Source organism: Mytilus trossulus, chromosome 13 (genome assembly GCF_036588685.1).
Source record: "Mytilus trossulus isolate FHL-02 chromosome 13, PNRI_Mtr1.1.1.hap1, whole genome shotgun sequence".
Lineage (NCBI taxonomy): Eukaryota > Metazoa > Mollusca > Bivalvia > Mytilida > Mytilidae > Mytilus > Mytilus trossulus.
This window is the reverse complement of record NC_086385.1, coordinates 48,100,202-48,120,347: the sequence shown is the minus strand read 5'-3', so window position 1 is coordinate 48,120,347 and position 20,146 is coordinate 48,100,202. Positions and strand designations below refer to the sequence as shown.

General features: G+C 30.8%; 1 protein-coding gene across 1 annotated transcript in view; it reads left to right on the top strand.

Moving 5' to 3' along the window:
- The window catches only part of LOC134694436 (heat shock 70 kDa protein 12A-like), a 29,305-nt gene that overhangs the window by 2,786 nt on the left and 6,373 nt on the right, over nt 1-20,146 (top strand). Inside the window, exons 2-6 of the mRNA XM_063555446.1 lie at nt 16,583-16,712; nt 17,114-17,164; nt 17,920-17,998; nt 18,654-18,721; nt 19,701-19,770. Coding sequence (XP_063411516.1) covers nt 16,611-16,712; nt 17,114-17,164; nt 17,920-17,998; nt 18,654-18,721; nt 19,701-19,770 — 370 coding nt within the window. The 5' untranslated portion in view covers nt 16,583-16,610. The remainder of the gene's footprint in view (nt 1-16,582; nt 16,713-17,113; nt 17,165-17,919; nt 17,999-18,653; nt 18,722-19,700; nt 19,771-20,146) is intronic.

Genomic DNA, 20,146 nt, shown 5'->3' with positions numbered 1-20,146 from the left:
CATTAAGTTCACTTTAGCGGATACAAGAAGGACTTCTTTCTTTTATACACCTTTTATGAAAATTTAAATGAAAAGAATCCAGGACGCAGAAATCTAAAATTAAAAGGAAACATAGCTTGTTTTCAAATGATACCAGGTAATTTGGGTTTTTATCAATCCTACAGCTTCAAATTATTTTACTGATGGTTTCAATAAAACAAATTTTTAATCCAACATATAATTTGTAGCAAACATTTTCTTCTTTTTTCGGCTTTAAAATGTACGCATAATATTAATCAAATCAAATATTGTATTGTCATATAAACTTTACAGTTTGTGACCAACATATATTAATACAATAAACACAATAAACATATATACATACATATTAAACATACAAAATATGAACAGCATTATAATTTATAACAACAAACAAGTTGTTAAGAGTCCCCTGCCCTCAGTTCTAATGACTTTTTCAAGAAGGATCCTTACTTATTTGTTTGTAAAGGCGATAATGGATTTAGTAAGTAATGAATTTTTTCTTCTTCATTTAAATTATTAAAGTTATTATTTTCTGCACATATGTGATGAAAAAAGTCATTTCTCAGAGTTTTGTTATACTCACAATATAGTAAAAAAATGTTTCTCACTTTAGTATTTTACATTTATGGCAAAGACGTTCCTCTCTTGGGATTTTAAAATATCTCCCCTTTTCAATCAAGAAGGAGTGATCACTTACTCTAAATTTAGTGATTAATCTCTTTATCTGAAAATTAGATGTATTTAGATAATATTCTAGTTTGTAATCTTTTTTAAGTTTTTTATAGAGAAAAAAAATAATTTTATCAACGATGTTTTGAAATTTATTTTGAATTAAATATTCATATCTATTTTACATTTTTAACTTGATATCGTTTTTTATTTTATTTACATCTTTTATGTCCTTACAAGTAGAAAGAATATAAAGGTCAACGTTAGTCTCTTTAACAATATTTTTAGCATATGTTTACCATGAGTAAGTTCCTGTCAAATCTAGAGACTGTGCTAGAGAAAAAGCTTCCTTTAACAATGGATTACTATTATTATTATATAGTCTAGCTAAATATAAAAGGGTTTGTGTTTTAATAAAACATTCTATAGGCAATCTTCCTAATTCAACTCTTGCTCCTAAATTGGATGCATTTTTTTTTTATCCCTAGAGTAGATTTACAAAATTTAAGATGCATATTTTCTATGGGGGTTTTGTCTATAAAATCAAGTTGATTAATTTCTTTTCCTGAAGTTAAGGCTCTGCTTTTGGCTTGATGAAAAGAAATATATGTATCCAAATATGTTACTTCTGAATTATAGGTCATAATTGGTTTTTTATTTATGATCATATAGCCCATACTGTTATAACAATGACATGAGTAATGATAGCTTTATCAGAAAAAAATATGTTTCAAAGACAATAAAAACACTTAACCAATTATCTAGAATATAGATCAAATTTGAAAAAGATATTGTTTTCCGGTACTACAAATTTATAATAAACTATACTAAATGGTAAGAAACTACATAAATTAAATGATGTGTTTATCTTTTCATTTGGTGTGTTTGAGCTTTTAATTTTGCCATTTGATTACGAACTTTCCGTTTTGAATTTTCCTTGTAGTATTAGTAAAGTATTTTTATGATTTTACTTTTCCATCGGGTTTAGTTTGTATCCTGGAATTGTTTTCTCTTAACCAATTGACACTTGAACACCGCGGTATACTACTGTTGCCTTTATTAAAAAGTAGATTAAAAAGTATTAGATAAAACTTTAGCTGCTAGGCAAGACAGGAATTTCTCTTGAATGAAATACAAATTATTTAAAAACAAATAATCAGGGTAAGACTGATACTTCTATCTTGTAAGACGAATGCTATATGTTTGAAAATAAGTGAAGAAAAGTAAAAAAGATAAATTTCATTTAAATAAAATTTCAGCTCAGATTGAACCAAAATAGATATCAATTGAACCATAACATTCTAATTTTGGCCATTATCAAAATGTTCCATATAGTTGATATCACATGAACTCCTATAAAAAAATCAATGTCATCGGATAATTAGTATGACTGAAATAAATATATTGAACAAAACAAAACCTTGTTTAATTGGCAAAGGATTATGACTTGATGACTGACAAACGTCCAGTAACACTTTATAACATATATGAATGAACAGATATGTGAAATAGACGTAAATAGGAAATCAGTCTGACGATACTGAGACGGAAAAACGATACACTCATTTTAAGGACTAAAAAATGTAGATGCATCAGAAATGCAGACTTCTTCTTGTTGCAGTTTTTTTCTTTCTTTCATATAAATCGCTTTTATATTCCCAGAAATTGATACAAAAAAATAGTTTAAATTATGATATTGCACAATTTTGTTACACTTGTTGCAGTTTTTTTCTTTCTGTCATATAAATCGCTTTCATATTCACAGAAATTGATACAAAAAAATAGTTCAAATGATGATATTACACAATTTTGTTACACTTGTTATAAGTTGTGATTAAGTGTTTAAGCTTCATAACAATTTATGTGAATCTTAATATTGTTGCAAATACACAAAATCGATGTACTGCGTATTTACTGAAACTACACTCGTTCAAGATTTAAATATAGATAACCTGCAGCGAAGGTTAAGAAGTATTTATAATTTTCCGAAAACGTCTATTTATTCATAGTAAAGTGAATTTAAATGTCATATCGAGGACATACATATGTATACCTTATCCAATGTTTAACCGTTCATAATACAAGGTATTTATACAGCCGCTATACATAAGGTAAGATTATCATTGTTGTATTTCAAAAATAAATCCCCGCACTTTTTTAAATGATAAAATTTCAAATGGTCATGAAATATCTTTTTAAGAAATAATTATGTTTATTGCAGAATTCCTTTGTTTAGCAATCGCTCTACATTTAAGATTTTTTTTAAAGCTAATTGTAATTGACATTGACTTTAACACCTTATTATATAAACACCTATTTATATAAGATTAGCTGAATTGCAAAATAACTTCATTACAATTATTATACGTTATTTTTGACAAACAAAAGATTGTTTGTGACGTTGCTGTGAGTCTATTAACCACTTTTTTCGAAAAGCAATGTTTCAGTACCTCATATTTTTATGGTGAGATGTATAAGATTCTTTTAACCATTATGACCATAGTGAGAAGTAGATAGTTTGATATTTAACAAAAGTGCCATTTTATATGCATTAAACAAAAGTGCCATTTTATATGCATTAAACAAAAGTGCCATTTTATATGCATTAAACAAAAGTGCCATTTTATATGCATTAAACAAAAGTGCAATTTTTTATGCCACTTCACGGTTATTGCAGTCATGTTAAATAGAGGGAAGATTGTAATAACTGAGTTAAACTTGGTACGAAAGAACGGGAAATCCTTTGCATATTCCCATGCAACTGATCTGTTTTAAACGATGATTCTATATTTTCGAAACATTTTCCCCTATTGTAAAGTTCTGCCACCTATTCAACATGGCTGCTATAATCGTGTTAAGCCTATTTGAATAATTGAAATTAAACAACACCCCGAAATATTTTTTTAATCAAGTTTTAACCGACACCCTAATAAAAGTGACCACCTCAGTCTTCTTAAGCATTTGGACAAAAACATGTCTCTTCAGCAATGCTAGAGAACAACACATTTACAGTTCCAAAGCCTAATACATGCGACGAAGAGCTGATAAAGGCACAATAAGTTAAGCAAAACCTAGTCTTGAAATTAAAGAAAAGCACGATGAAGATACATTTATTAATTTGAAATGATTCCGTTTTTCTAAAAGAACAACATTTGAATTATCATTCCAGTATCGAAGATCCATCAGCTCAGTAGTCAGTGATTCACCAATGACATGGTGTATACCAAACTATTCTTAAATTGACCGTTGTTAAATTCCCTCACACAAATACTGCCTTGTTTTGCTAACCTCTGTGAATTCATTCATTTTGGTGGGTACCAAACTGAATGGATTAAGGAAAACTTGCAATGCTTTTTAACTTCGTACTTTATTTGGCCTTTTTAACTTTTTGGATTCGAGAGTCACTGATGATTCATTTGTAGACGAAACGCGTGTCTGGCGTTTATACTAAATTTAGTCCTGGCATCTATGATGACTTTATTTGCATGCACTTGGAAATATTCTTTCGTGGTTTTGTCTAAGTCTGCATATTAGTCTATAGAAATGTATATTAGCTTGTTGTTCGGTGTGAGCTAAGGCTCCGTGTTGAAGGCCGTACATTGACCTATGATGGTTTACTTTTTTAAATTGTTATTTGAATAGAGAGTTGTCTCATTGGCACTCACACCACATCTTCCTATATCTACTTCCTATATCAATTTTACTGGATGAACTCCAGGTTCTCCTGATAGAGGAGGGATTTACAGAAGGTAAGGTAACAGGTATTTATTGGAGATATAATTTCGTGGTTACCATGTATCAATTGAAACAATGAAAATTGGTATCCAAAGAAAAATAAAGATTCCAAGGTATCTTTATATCAATCTGTTTTCTGATATTTCTTAAGAAATTCTAATACTTACATATCCTTTGCTTCCATATGATCATTTTCAAGCTTACTTGAAAAAAAATAAGCCAGATTATAGCGTTATCTTGGTTTTATAGCAGGATAATGTAAATATTTAAATAGCAATTCAATACCTGTATTATATATTTTACAAAAATTGTAATATGTATCACTTGATCTAAATGCACTTGTAAGAACACTTGAAGAAAATATTTTGTCGGTAAATATAATTACCTCTTTGTAAGTATTTAACCTATTATACAGTTTAAATTCATTAGAATAATTTAAAGGTTGTTTGATTATCTGATGTAGCTTTCCAACTTGCGTTGGTCATTTGATTAATTTCAACAATATTCGAGTCTAAACGAAAATATAGGCGATACATGTAGCACTGAAACACGTTATTATTTGTATTGGTGGTTTGGGCAGAAATGTAGACCTGCAAAAAGATAAAATAAGATAAAATGGACATTTGACGTGCCATTCGGACCTTATGAAATGTGTAACTATCAGGAAAAAAAAATAGTGTGTTAAACATGATCATTAATTTTACATTTTGTGAAAAAAAGAAAACCGAATAGTTATTTAAAGAAACATAAATAATAAGTTTATCTAGACCTTGGCCATTTAATTCAAGGGGATGATGTACTTCGTGTTTTTTTAAATGATTTTCACATGAATCTTTGACATTGTTATATTGAAAGGTAAATGAGTCCTTGTAAATATTTAAGTACAAACTTGTCAAACTTGATTAAAGAAGATTAATGTGTATTTCTACCTTGTTTCACACGTAGTCATATTTCTTCCAAAGGTATTTACAACTAACAAGTTTCACAACATGAAGTTATTCATGCTGCAATGATGTTGATTTAAAGTTTAATATATACCTCCATGTCTTCTTCTACATAAAATTGGCCTTCAAATGTTAAGTTTTAATTGTTCTCAATACTTTATTTTGTCGCTGCTGGGGTTTTGTGCTATTTACGATAATTCTACATTTTAGTATCTTTCGGATAAATTTAAATTCAGAATAGCGCTTCGGACAGATGGAAATGTAAGTGCTATTTGTATTCCATATCACTTTACAAATCATTGGTCTCCGAGGGTTGAATGGAAGTGTGGGAATCGTTAATTACAAAATCCGATATTAACCTAGGCCTCGCATTTTGGAAATAACCGCACAGTCTATACACAGTGACATATATTTTTTGTGAAATATTTTATGAAATCTAAACTGCATCTGCTCAAACAATGAATAAGACAGAATTCCAAAAATTAGAGTTACATTATCTGCCAAAGAGCCATGTACTCATCTAAGCGATGGCATAAATAATACTTGTTTCTAAATATTCAACAAAAGTCATTTTTCACCTGCAAAATCAGGCATCGATTCCTATTTATTTTATAATTGCACTCATTTATAATTCATTTTTAGCATCAATTTTAAAATGAATGTATTGATTAGTTAACCGGTAGTTGTTGCTGTAGCCTATATTTTTCAAATTTGAATCAATTATGCTACTCCGGAAATGTTGATATCGGACATATTATAAAGTAGGTATATATTCTTATAGGTCATGAAATGATAATGTTTAATGAATTCGTATTAAGTAAACACAAATAATTCATGTATCTTTAAAGTTTTAATATTGCCAAATTAGTCGCAGAAAACGAAAATGAAGCGTAATTTCTGTCGGCATAACAGATCGATATCATATATTTCAATCGATCAACGATACAACCAGAAATAAATTATTTAGAAAAAAATCAATTTGATGTTAATAAATGCAAACAATATTACAGGTAACAAAACTGTATTACTTATAAAGAAAAAATAAAATAAAGATTGTTGAGAAATCTTGTTGTTTAGTAACGGCTGAGAGGATTTGGGGTTTTAACAAAAAAAGAAAAAGAAATAAGTAAACCCACCTGGTTAATTGAAAGCAAGGTAATCGTGTTCGTTACGTTACGTATCAAATTATAAGCCTGGTACCTTTGATAACTATTTACTGTTAACGAACAATTCATGCATGTTCTTCTGATTTCTTTACATCGGTATTTCGCAAATATTTTTAGTTACATAGTGTGCTAGTGACCTAATACGGTATATATTGGATAATTGAATTCCATGTGGGGTGAGAGCGAACATCATATATATCGTATTACGTCACTAGCATACTGTAACGAATTTATTCTACCGATAATTCTTAACGTGTGAAATTTAGATTAGAGACCTATCAAAATGAGTCTGCAATACTGTTAGCATCAAGAAACTACTTCTATTGATCCTACAAAATCAAATGCCAACATTAACAACTTGTTGGGTTTAAATATGTTTTATGAATTTTTGTCAATCTTAATCATCAATTTCTTCGTCTGTTGCAACTTTTAAGATTTGTTCTCAATACCGTTTGTTTTTATAAAGGGAAGTAACACCGCTACTAACCGTGTATGAAATAAGGCCCGCATTCCTACTTACTTATATGAAATAGACACGGTCTCCAAGCGGACGCTTTTAACCAATCATATTCATAGAAATGTATAAGAAGTAAGATGAAAAGAAATACATTACCTTCGTCGATCCTATCATTCGATTTCATCAATGTTAAACATTTAATATTATACAAAAAAAAAATTAGAACTATTCATTTTAAAAATCAGAGTTCACATATTGTTCTGACCGAACTCATGCACTGAGAATTTAAAATGTTTATGCTTGCAAATTATAATAGTTTTCCAATTGAATTGTTAATGATTCAATATAACAATGAATAGTTGCACTTTGTATGGTTATGGCAGATATATTACCATCATTTAGCGCAATAAACAACACAAGCTGTATAAAAAAAGTAAATAGAACCTATACGATTGTAATGTCAACTTCAACCCTGTACGGGAAGTTAAAACATTATTTAGGCTGGGTTTATATTTTAAATGAAGCAATTAACGAATTTACATACTAGGTAATTTCACCAAAAAGGCGGCAAACATAATTAATGAAAGCTATTAAGGATACGAAATTTAACTGATTGATTGATTTATGTCAAAATGGCTGGTTTGAAGTCAGTAGCGAACGTTTTTTAACACGATCTTCATTAGTCCGTGTGGGTATGATCCTTAAAAAATATAAGTGTATCAGTATAATATAAATTGTATATTTTGTCATTTTGTCAGTATATTTCATTTTCAAACACTTTAATAATTTCGGGCGTTCGAACCCCTTTTCTTGCTTTATCTGGAACGTGCAAACCAAAACATTTTAAAGCCATGGAAGTAAAAGACATTAACACGCGATGAGCAATATGACCACACTGTAAATATAAAAACTCGAAATCCATCTATAATAGTCATTAATGCCCGAACTTTGTAGAACCTTAGTTTTGAATGAGATCTGAATTTATCAACGGGAATTTAAGAAACATGTGTTTGATTTATGTCGGTTTGGTAAAGCTCTACGCACTTTGGTTCATTACTTTTAAACGTTTCTTGCGGCTTTTAAGAAGGTGCCGTTATGAAGTTTATGGGAAGAAAATACCAGAAGGCTATAATTGATAAGTCATGTAGTAATTACAAACACTCCTTTCGAGTTCAGTGGCTTTGTGATATAGTACGTTCCGATTAAACTACGGTAAATAAGCTCTTAACTTCAAAGCTAAATGTTTTGGGTCACTTAAAGATGTGTGTAACATTTGATTTCAATTCTAGATTTGTACCTTTGACAATAAGCAGACAGACAACAACAAACTATCCTGCGCAGTTTGTCACGTTGACTGAAACATCATTAACGATATAAATTATCAATGCACCTGATGCACATTTACACACTTATTGATTTCACTTTAATTTAAACTTGTATTGGCCTTTAGTTGCTTGCTATACGGTATGACATTATTCTATCATTGAAGATGGTCTTTGGCTTACTGTACTGTCTATGATACGTTCTATGGATAGTTATTATCCTCTTGATGTATTCATTTTATTAATATCTGCAAACTTTAATTAATTATTTAACAAATCATAGCTAAACATAAATGATATATTCAAATTGTAGGAGATATTTCATACTAATACAGTGAATGATTGTTTAGTTTGCAATTATGCTGCACCGTATTAGAACACTGTGTTGTTATTAATAATAACACATTTTTTTCAATTGAATGGTATCATATTTTTTTCATTTCGAGACCTTTTATAACCGACTATACATTTTTTTCATAATAGAAGACTGTACGGTTACCTATAATTGCTTATATTCAATTCATTTGAACTTTGGTGGATATTTGTCTCATTGTCATTTGTCGACTTTGGGAAAATTAAAACTCAAAGTACAAACTTTAATTTGTTATTGTAGCGTATACAGATATCAATATCATATCTGGTATGAATAGTGGGACCTGAAATATTTCATCATGTTATTTGTTGCATCCAATCGTCCTTAAACACGCACTTATTGTATACAATTTTATCCTCCCACCAAAATTATAAATAGGTTATGTATTATATGATCTAACAAAATCTGACCTTCTCTATAAGTATTCTATAGATAGAAAACTTGTGATAATGGTTTAAACAAATCAAAGAAAAACTTTTACGAACTTTAGGACTGAATGCTTTTCAACTTTGAACTTGTTTGGCCTTTTTAAACTTTATCATCCAATAGAAAAAAAAACCGCATATTTGGTGTATACAATTTCGATCATGTTATCTATGATGAGTTTTTTTTACAAACTACTTGTTCGATGTTACTGTTGGTGTTATCGGCCCGGTGGTTGTAACTGCATTTCTGTCTCTTAATTTTATATATATATAAATCTTGTGATTATATATCCAACTAATCGATGACTGTAATAGCAATTTTAGTTTAAATGATATGTGTATCTATATTTATTCTAATGAAGATACCATGATGAATTGTACTGTAATAAAAGTATATTGATTTGCATGATACCATATTATTTTGCATTTCAACTATCTTGCCAATACAACTAGCGGACGTTCTTAAATCGCTTCATTCAACAATTTGACAGTTTTAATGTTTGGTTAAAAGAACAAAATAACAAGCACAATTTGTTTGCATAACGTTTGGAAACAAAAAAAACTTTGTACCTTTGGTTATGACCGCAGTTGATGAAGTTTTTTTTTAGTAAATAGATTTATGGTACGAATGTTAATACACCAGATGTGCATCTTGACAAGTTATGTTTGCTACGTGTTAGTCGAGGCCAACATCTTTTTAAATATAAACCCTAACACTAACGTCGAAAAGCTGATAACATAAAACTACAATATCCGGCCAAAATATCATGCATAAGAGAGATACATGCTTTAATTTAAAATGATTTCGAAAGGACAAGGTATGATAAGAGGCGTTTTTGGCCCCCTTCCGAAATAAGTTTATATATACATCATTGATAGCCTTAGGATAGAAACTCTTAAAAACTATGATTTTTTTATGTTCCGGTGAAAGGAAGGTTGCCTAGCAACGGTTTTAATAAATAGCCAAATTATCACATATGCAAATGCTTTCTCATTACACATTAGCATAATTCAAAATAGTATTGTTTGTTTAACAATAACTTGAGTTTGCAAAGAAAAAGTCACTTCAATTTCAGTTTTAAAAAATGCTTAGCAACAACCTAGCAACAATTTTTTTGCCTAGCAACGGTTCAAAAATTTGTAATTTCGGCCATATGAGGTATAAATATAGCAATATTTAAAGATTTAGCTACCGTAAATGACTTTTCTTTCGTATATAATGATGTCTGAGTCATCATTATATTTTTTCTCAAGAAAATAAAAGACCATAGCAACCAAAAAGTTGCTTAGCAACAGCTCGAAAAAGATAGAAATCAAATTGAACTACAGAAAAAAAAACTATTTTTAATTGTACAAATTAGAGTAAAACCAGGTTTATTTTATAGAAAGGTTAAACATGCAAGAATAACTAGAAGTAAGAAATGAAAGTAAGTCAATTGTATACCATGCTGATAAAAAGATAAGCAACCAAAACAGTGCTTAGCAACGATTAATTTTTTTGTATTTTTTTTTGTATACCGAAGTAGGTTTTTTTTTTGGTATCATATTTATATCTTGATGAAGTTAATATTAAAAATAATATGCTGTTACCAAAAACAGGGATGAGATCTCAAAAAAAAATTGTTTAACCCAGCAGCATTGAAGTCAGGAGCCTCTGACCTTTGTTAGTGTTCTATGATTTTTAATTTTAGTTTCTTGTGTATAATTCGGAGTTTAGTATGACGCCAAATATTACTGAACTAATATACATATTTGATTAGGGACAAGCTGATAGATGCCTCAGGGTGTAGAAGTTTTTCGCGGCATTGAAGACCCATTGGTGCCTTCAGTTATTGTCTGCTCTATGGTCGGGTTGTTGTATCTTTGACACATTCCCCATTTCATTCTCCATTTTAGTTTTTAAATAAAAGGTAGCTATCAAGGAATTGGTTTGTTTAATAAAAAAAAACATAAATATAAATTATATAAGAATGTATTCCCAGTATAGTATACTATGAAAATGGGACAGCATCTCTAATTTGGCATTAAAATTAGAAAGATCATACGGAACATGTGTACTAAGTTTTAAGTTGATTGAACTTTAACTTCACCAAAAATTACCTCGACAAAAAACTTTAACATGAAGCACGACAGATGGACGAACAGACGGACGGGCGGAAGAATTAACGGACTAACAAGCAGATGGACGCACAGACCGGAAAACATAATGTTCAAAAATGAGGCATAAAAACCTTCAAGTGGCACACTTATAATTCATTAATAATAGTGAAAGTTTTGAATATAGCATTTCACAATTTACATGATGATTACCGGTACATTAAAAAAGATCAGATGGATTAAAACTACTATTGAAGATTCAGTATCAGATTTATACAGTATGTATAGCAAATATGCATAGCCTGTACAGTGCCATTGTTTGTCACTTCAAGAATCGTACATTGTGAACTTTTTTACACTTAACACAATATTTTAAAGAAGGAAATGCTGAAAACAAAGTTCAAAGTTTTCGATGAGGTCAAGTTTAAGACGATAAAAACTCATGAAGATATGTAGACGAAGGAGTCATGAACATCTTCAAGCTTCTTTACAAATATATTATTTCTACGATATATATCCTGAAATGAGCACATTGATCGCCGGTGTATAGAATCATGTGCAATCATACCACATCTCCTTATCTTATCCAAAATTTTATGCTTTTTTTAATAAAACAGTTATTGGTAAGTAGTATTTTATACCCCAAAACATTTGAATTTGATAAGAAACGTAGACATACTAGGGTCTTTGTGGCCGAGAAGTCTTCTATAATCACTAGCTAGTCAACACTGTTGTGAGTTCGACCCCCGCTCGTACGGGTGCACTCGTTTTCAACCTTAATTTCTCCTTTCAATGTTGATCTATTTATTATTTTCATTCTGAATGTCCATCCAAAAGGTTTCAATTTTCAAGATTTACAGCCGATTTCATTGAGGGTGTAGCCAAAGGTATAGTCTTTGGTAAGCTAGCTTGTTAGCTGAACCATGAAGTCATTATTATGTCAGGTTTACTACCCTCTTTTCGAAGTAGCATAGTCCATCACATAGAAAGATTGGTAATCTGCTGGAGTAGTATATTCTTAAAGGAAGGTAGTTAACCTGACCTAACAATGACTGTATGGTTCATCTAACAAGCAAACTAACTTGATATTACCTTTGACTTCACACTCAATGATGTCGGCTGTAGTAGTCACCAAGTTCTACCTTTCCCGTATTGAATAAATATTTGAAATTACTAAAAAAAATCTTATTTATTGCATTAGGGACATTTAACTGTAGTACTAGTATTGCAATTTGTGTCTTCAATAATATATATAGCATGTGAGAGGGAAAACAAGTTCAACCACTGTTTTTGGTGAATATTCAACATCTACCCTAATTGTTTTTTAAGTAGCAAGAAATATTGACTAAGTCCAAAAGCCTGACATTTTTAGAATATTTGAAGAATTACAAAAATCCGGTGGCAATGTATGCTTCAACTATGTGTACAATAAAGGTATTAATGTTACACATGTATCATTCAATTGACTCAGATCCTATTTGGATTTTCAAATAAAACATGCTATTAAAGCGAAATTACTTTTAACATATTTTACTTTTTAATGACGAGCGCGTTCGTTCATTTATATATGTCCGTACGTCCATCCATCGATCCGTCCGTTTGTTTTTATCCGGACATAAACGTCTATTTATCTCCTTCAATTTTTGACCTGAAATGCTTTTTATTTATAATAGAGGTGTGTATGTCTACAGGGTTTTATTTTTTTTTTTAATTTTCTTTTAATGTCCGGTATATTGACACATTAACTTTTTGGTACAAGCTATATACATGACATATATAAAGAGTCGGTTACAGAGGCGGATTAAGGGGGAGGGGGCAGGGGACCCGGCCCCCTTTTGAGAAATAAAGTGGCTGCTTATATAGGGAATCACTGAAGTGTGACAAAATCGGTCCCCTCTTTGGCAGCCAGTGGGCCTGGATCCACCACTGGGTTATCCTACAGTTTTTGAGATACACCAAAACTGTTCTTTTATTTTATGGTTACAGCTTGTCAAAACAGTGCTCTAACACATATATAAGAAATGTCCGATATATGAAAAGGCTGGAACACATAATTTACAGTATAGTATAAGTGTAGTTAACTGAAGTTCAGTATCAACTGCTCTTCACATGGAATTATGTTTATAATTACATTTCATACTTTGGATTCGGTACTGACTGCACTGATGCATAACGTATTTGATTTGTACTGTGTATAGTCATAGTAATATTCCTCCTTTTATATTTAAGAATGGAGTAATTTATGGATTTATTAAGATTGAAGCAATGCACTTCTATAGTTAGTCATGGCATTAACGACAGTGTCCATTTCACGAAATACATAGGATACATAAATCTATTTTTCTGTAGATGGTTAAATAGAAAACTTCAAAGTGCAAAATATATAAGTTTAGACGAAATGATTTTCTTCAGGACAACAAAAAGAGTTTGAATATATTGTGAATTTATTATGAAATTCATTTGTAAGATTTCGTTGAATATTTGAAAATAATAATGAATAAAAATTAATTCACCATATTTCAAGGGACACAACTCTGTATTTGGTTGCACAGTGTTAGACTATTTTGATTTACATGGGTCTAATTTCACGTACAACATATTTATTTAAGAGAGTGACATGTATTGATGACTCGATACGGCGTAATACCTCGGGGGGGGCCACTTCCTATGTAATGACTGGTAGGGATGAGCCGCTGGAATAGGTCACTATTTCATGCTTCATGATATATGAAAAGGGTGAGAAATTCAGATTATATATATCAATAGGTTGATATTATCACTTGCTGGATATATATTATAAGTATCTGAAACTAATCAAATGTTCGTATTTATTTTTGATGCGGTTAAAGATCGTTAAACCTCAGTCGTAAATGCATCAGCTATTTGTCAAACCAATTAAACTCTATTTATTCAATGTGGTATTTCAACTCAGGTTAGAAATAGATGCAATAAATCCAATCATTTTGACATTTCCACCTTATTAACATTGAAAGGTTTGCATACATGAAACATTTGAAGAAATTCCACAGCATAGTGTTAGCGTCCTTCAAGAGGGAACGACAAATCAGTTTTTAATTAATGTAAACTCAGTAAAAGTGATATACTATCTGAAGTGTTACTACATTTATCTGATAAAACAATATTTATTGTCTTTTCGAATTGATATTTCTTCATAATAAAAGGGGCAAATAGAGGAGTGAAGAATTTATTGGGAAAGCAAGGTGTAATTATTGCGACTGCGTTGCAAAAAACGCAAAATGAGCGGGACCAGAAAATTTTTGTAAACTAATGTACAAGAAGATGAAAAATATCCAAATATATCTATAGGTCTGTTTTTTGTTCATTAATATATGGTAAGGTCTATATTTTTGATAAACCAAATATATGAAAAGGGTGGGGTACTTGATGTCTCAGCTGCTCACCCCTACCAAAAAAAGTTTGAAGTGGCCCCCCCGAGCGTAATACTGTCCTTACGTGATATTCTGATCTATTATATATCCCGGAATAATTTCTTACCCGTGCCGTTCCCTATGACGTATTACAATGACTTGCCAAAATAATGTCAACAATCGGGTTATTTTTCAAATTTTTAGACATGAGCGCCAACGTAGACCATCATGACATTTTATTGTTGGAAAGAAACAGAAGAGTACAGTTGATGATTCAAAATTTCAAGAAGGTCTACGTTGGCGCTCATGTCAAATTTCGTCTCCGAACATGACAAAATTGTAGATTTCTTACACTTTTCGTCGTTTTAGCACTTTAAAGGTATAAGTTTGAACATATTTGAGTACATAACACCTAAAATTAAGGTTCTACAGGGACGAACAGATACTGAAGTTCATTACACAAGCGTGATGGGTTTCAACTTTAAAGTTTTAAAATTCTGGAAAAAGGGGGGCCAAAAACGGCCCTTATCATACCTTGTCCTTTTATGGTAAATTAGAAAATCCATGTCCGTATTTTCCTTCGATTACAGAAAAACTAGACACTCGGCTAATGCCAACAACGGATCAAACGATTAAACAGCAGTGTGGTTATAGTAATATTTACGGAACAAATTGTTTGCACCAAATTGCATTTCGACAATTATGTGTTTTCTTGAAGTCAAAATATTTAAAATCTAAAACAGGAAAAGAATCGTCGAAAGGTTGATGAAAATATTAAAAAAAAAAAAAAAAAAAAAAAAAAAAAAAAAACAAAGAAAAGAGAAAGACAAAATAGATAAAGAAAGACAAAAACTATTGCAAAACCTGAAAGCAAGGGATGATTCAATATAAGGAGATACTATATTAGTATACGTTTGTTTTGATGATTTCACGATATGCATGCGATTATCAACCAACTAGTCACTGTGTTAACTAACCGTTCATACGCAGAGGAATCTTCCCAGTGGAAGTAATAACACTGTTAACGATACCAGTTAACGTGATGCGCTTTCAGAATTCATTTGATTTGATTTTTGATATAGGGACCAAATCAGATATTGTTCTTATAAATGTTTTTTAAGAGTCGATGTGAAAGACAAGATTAAAAAAATATTTGACGTAATAATCTAGACATAATTTGGCAGTCAAAAGAGCAACCGTGATTCAAATGTTTCAACCCGAACCATTTTGGACAGTTTTTTATAAATCAAACTTTGTAAATGTAGACAGATACGTTATCGAAAGTTTTGGTTCTACCTCAGAAGTTAGTCAAAACAGTCGTTTGATTTTTAAATACACGGTTTGAATGAAATTCCCTTCTAGGTTTGCATTGTTTGTATTGAAAAGGTTAATCTCTTTATAAGCAACTTATCTATTAATTAGGTTTATTACACTCTCGTCATGCATATGATTATTTGAATATGTTTGTATCTTTTTTTATTTCAGTAAATAGTATTGTGAAAACTGAAAACTGAAAATTGTTTGAGGATACAAATAGTACAATAAGAATCGCCAGGTCAAAATAGACAACGACCAGGAAAAGACAAACAAATAAATAACAGTACACTTACCACAACACAAAATAGAACATCGCCATAAAATGATGTTTACACTTTTGAATTTGAAGCGTTACCAGTTCTGAATCCATATGTGGCAACCTAAGGAATGACCCTGGAAGGAATACATTCATAAAACCAGGTTCAATCCACCATTTTATCCATTTGAAAATGCCTGTACCAAGTCAGGAATATGACAGTTGTTTGATGGGTTTTATCATTTGATTTTACCATTTGATTAGGGACTTTCAGTTTTGAATTTTCCTCCCAGTTCAGTAGTTTTAAGATTTTACGTTTTTCGTTAAAAAGACACATTAGTGATATGAAAACATATATGAAGTTTTATTAATAGAATTTAAAGCAAAAGCATGTACTTTTTTAAATTTTAGATTGTAGTTTGTGGTAATTTGTTGTGAGATGGGCATGGAAGGAGTATTGAAGAGGAAGATCTCAATATTGAGAGGGTACCAAGACCGGTGGTTTATTTTGACAGAAGATGGATTTATGAGACAACATGAGGTAAAATGATATTTTTATATGTATAACTACTGAGAATTATAATTTTATTTTTTTCCCATAAGAAGGGTATTTGTATGTGGATTTTCTATTTTAACCGTTTCATGAAAAAATTGAAACACAATACTAAGTATTATACTTCTTATGCTTCCGAAGCGCTTATTTATATCTGTTTTCATCATGAACGCTCATAGCTCAAAAATTTAACATCAAGAAAGTTTAAGAACCGAGCTATATGCTCAAAAACAATCTAAACACATTTCATTGTTGTTTATGAATATTGTAAACGACCATGATATTGTTTTCAGAATGAAGTTGATTGTCTGTTTATAAATCAGATGAAATTATAAAAAAATATGCTTGATATGCAGACATTGATATTTACTCATCATTTGCTGTTTTAGAAAAAGCCAAGTCATGCAACACAGAAGGCGAAGTGGCAAATGAATATTATAGTAAGTCTAAACTATTAAAATTAGTGATTCTATTTCAACCCGTCTTTTTTTCTTAGATAATTAGAAGTTCCTTTACCAGGTCAGAAATATGTCAGTTATCAAAAAGTCTGTTTATATGAATGTTGGCGGGTTTTTGGTAGCAGTTCAGTGTTTCTGTTGTTTCTGTGTTTCGTTGTTTTCTTTTTCTCTCAGTTGTGTTTGTGATCTTTTTCTCTCAGTTTTGTTTGTGAACTTAATTTGTTTTCGCTTAATCAATTTATCGACTGTAGAACGGCGGTATGCTACTATGGCCTTCATCTAACTTAAGATATGTTAGCATTAAAATAATGGAAATCTTTCTATGACAGCAAAAATAATTCTGACTGTAAATGGTACATAAACTACATTTGATTACTAAACATCTTAACTTTCAATTTGGTATCATATGTTCTCTTACTCGTATCCAGATTAATCATTTCTGATTGTTATATTAGAAATATGAGCAAAGGATTTTGAAATGTAAGGTCAACACATCAGAAACCGCTTGCAATATTAAAAAAACCAGTATTCATCAATAAATATATATTATATTTAAAAAAGTCACTACAGAGTTGCAATTTATATAGAAGGTACATAAAGGCAACAGAAGTATACCGCTGTTTGGAAAACGTTTATACTACGAACGTTCACTGACAACTATGTAGTTGAACATAATCATGTTTACACATATCTACATCCTTAAAAGTGTTAATGTTTTATATTCCTTTCCTAAACAGCTCGCCGATATTGACAAAAAGAAAGACGGAAAATGTTTTAACTTAACTTCCAATGAAGGTCAAAGGGTAAAGTTGAAAGGTGAGATGTTTAATAAAAAGTTTGTAGTAGCTTTAGCATTCGTTCACAATAATTGCTACATTGTAAGGGTCGACGGAATAAGTCGATTGTTCATGCCTGAAGACGTATGCAAAAAAAGAGATATCAGATTGACCTTTAAAAATCAGATCGAATTAAATAGTACTTGGATTTCAACAAATAACAGAACCAAAACTGTTTTTCAAATTTATAAAGATCTGTTAGGATGAGATGACAAAACCATGATGTGACACATGTTCTTAGCTTGGAACAGTCTAATAATACTAATGGGTTAAAATGATTGTGAGGGCTAAACCAATCTCATAACCCTGCAAATTTCTGTTCTTTTCGCTCATTTTATTTTGCACCTAATATAATGATATCAATAAACAATACATTAATTCACAGAATTTCAGAATGCTATAGATTAATTGTTTCTTTGAGGTTGGGAATCTTGCAAGTTTTTCTTATATCGGACCGTCAAGACTGAACTCATATTATAAAACCTTAAAAAATGTCCGTTAAAAAATGTTAAACATGAACGTTGGCTTATCATGTATTGTCAATAATAACGTATATCAAATTTTCAATTTTTTAATCCGTGATCAATGAGTTGTACACCACTTTATTAAAACATCACGATTAAAACGTTTTCCAGCACAATCCGACGAGGAAAGAGAGAAGTGGATTAAATGCTTCAAGAAGATAAATCATAAAATATTTCCTGTGAGTACCTGAAATGTTTTACTCAGATACATCATTTTACAAACCTTAAAATATGTGTTGTACATTCGTTTTGTGTATTGTTTGTCATGTTTAAGGAGCTAAATTAGAAGTGTTTACCTTTCCAAAAATGCCAAAAAATAAGTTGTATATTATTCGATACCCATCAACAGGGAACAAGTTGAAAAAAGATACATACAATTTAAACACAAGTTCCCGACTTATAACCTGTGATTGGCCCTTAGATCTGTTTTGAAATTGATATCTAAAAAATGATTGGGGTATTAAAATATGGTCAATTTGGACGTCTAACAATCGGCGATTAAAGCGTTGCCAAAGTTAGACTTTCACCTTGCTGCACAGAATTATGAAGCACATCCAGTTAGAATGTGGACGAAACTTCCGATGTCTTATGTAGAAAAAGTTTTATGATCACTTCCTTTTATCTAGAAAAGGGAGGCGAAATATATTTAAGGAAAATTCATACTCATAAGTGGAAAATAAACTGACGATTCCATGGCAAAGAAAGGAAGAAAACTCACAAAAAATTCCTTAGAAAAACGCTTGCCACAACCTTTGGTGGACCTGTTTTAAGGCAAAATTTCTGCACCGATCCACTAAATAAAATACATTTTCGGCTCTTGTTATGCATGAACTTAGCATTTAAATTAACTTACATTTAAGCTTAGAATTTTAATTTCATCTAAAGCTTCGAGCTTAGGGAGACGGATTTATATAAGTTTTTCTTGTTTCCTATATTTCGTGCACTTTTTTAAAATATAATATCGTTTAAACTAAAGCTTCGGGTGAATCCACCTTGTTCAATATGACGCTTAAAATCTCTCAAAAAGATCATAGTTGGGGTAATGTTTATAGTAACACGAATACATAAATGTTCCAAACAGGTTTCATCGTCTCTCTTTTGTTTCAATCAAGCAGAGAAAATTTTCTGAAGGCTAATTGTAAAGTGTTTTAATTTCAGCACAGTTTCCCAGATTTCATAGACGAGGAAGACGAGGACGATGTTTTTATCAACAACAGCAACCAAAAAGGTACTTAGATTATCACGATCTCAAACATGTTATGTTGTGTATTCTTTTTGGCCCGTTTTTGCCATGACGTTGTAGGTTAATTTTGATGACGGAGTTCGTTTCTGTGTGTTACATTTTAATATTGTGTTTTATGCGTGTTCGTATTTCTCATATTTGATGCGTTTCCCTCCGTTTAAGTTTGTAACTCGGATTTGTTTTTTTCTCTATAGATTTATGAATTTCGAACAGCGGTATACTACTGTTGCCTTTATTCATCAAGCGGGAATAATACTTCCAATGAATATATGTCATGTTTTCAATACTGAGAATACTCCTAAATTTACTTTATATGTATGCTTATTGGCACTCACACCACATCTTCCTATATCTATTATAA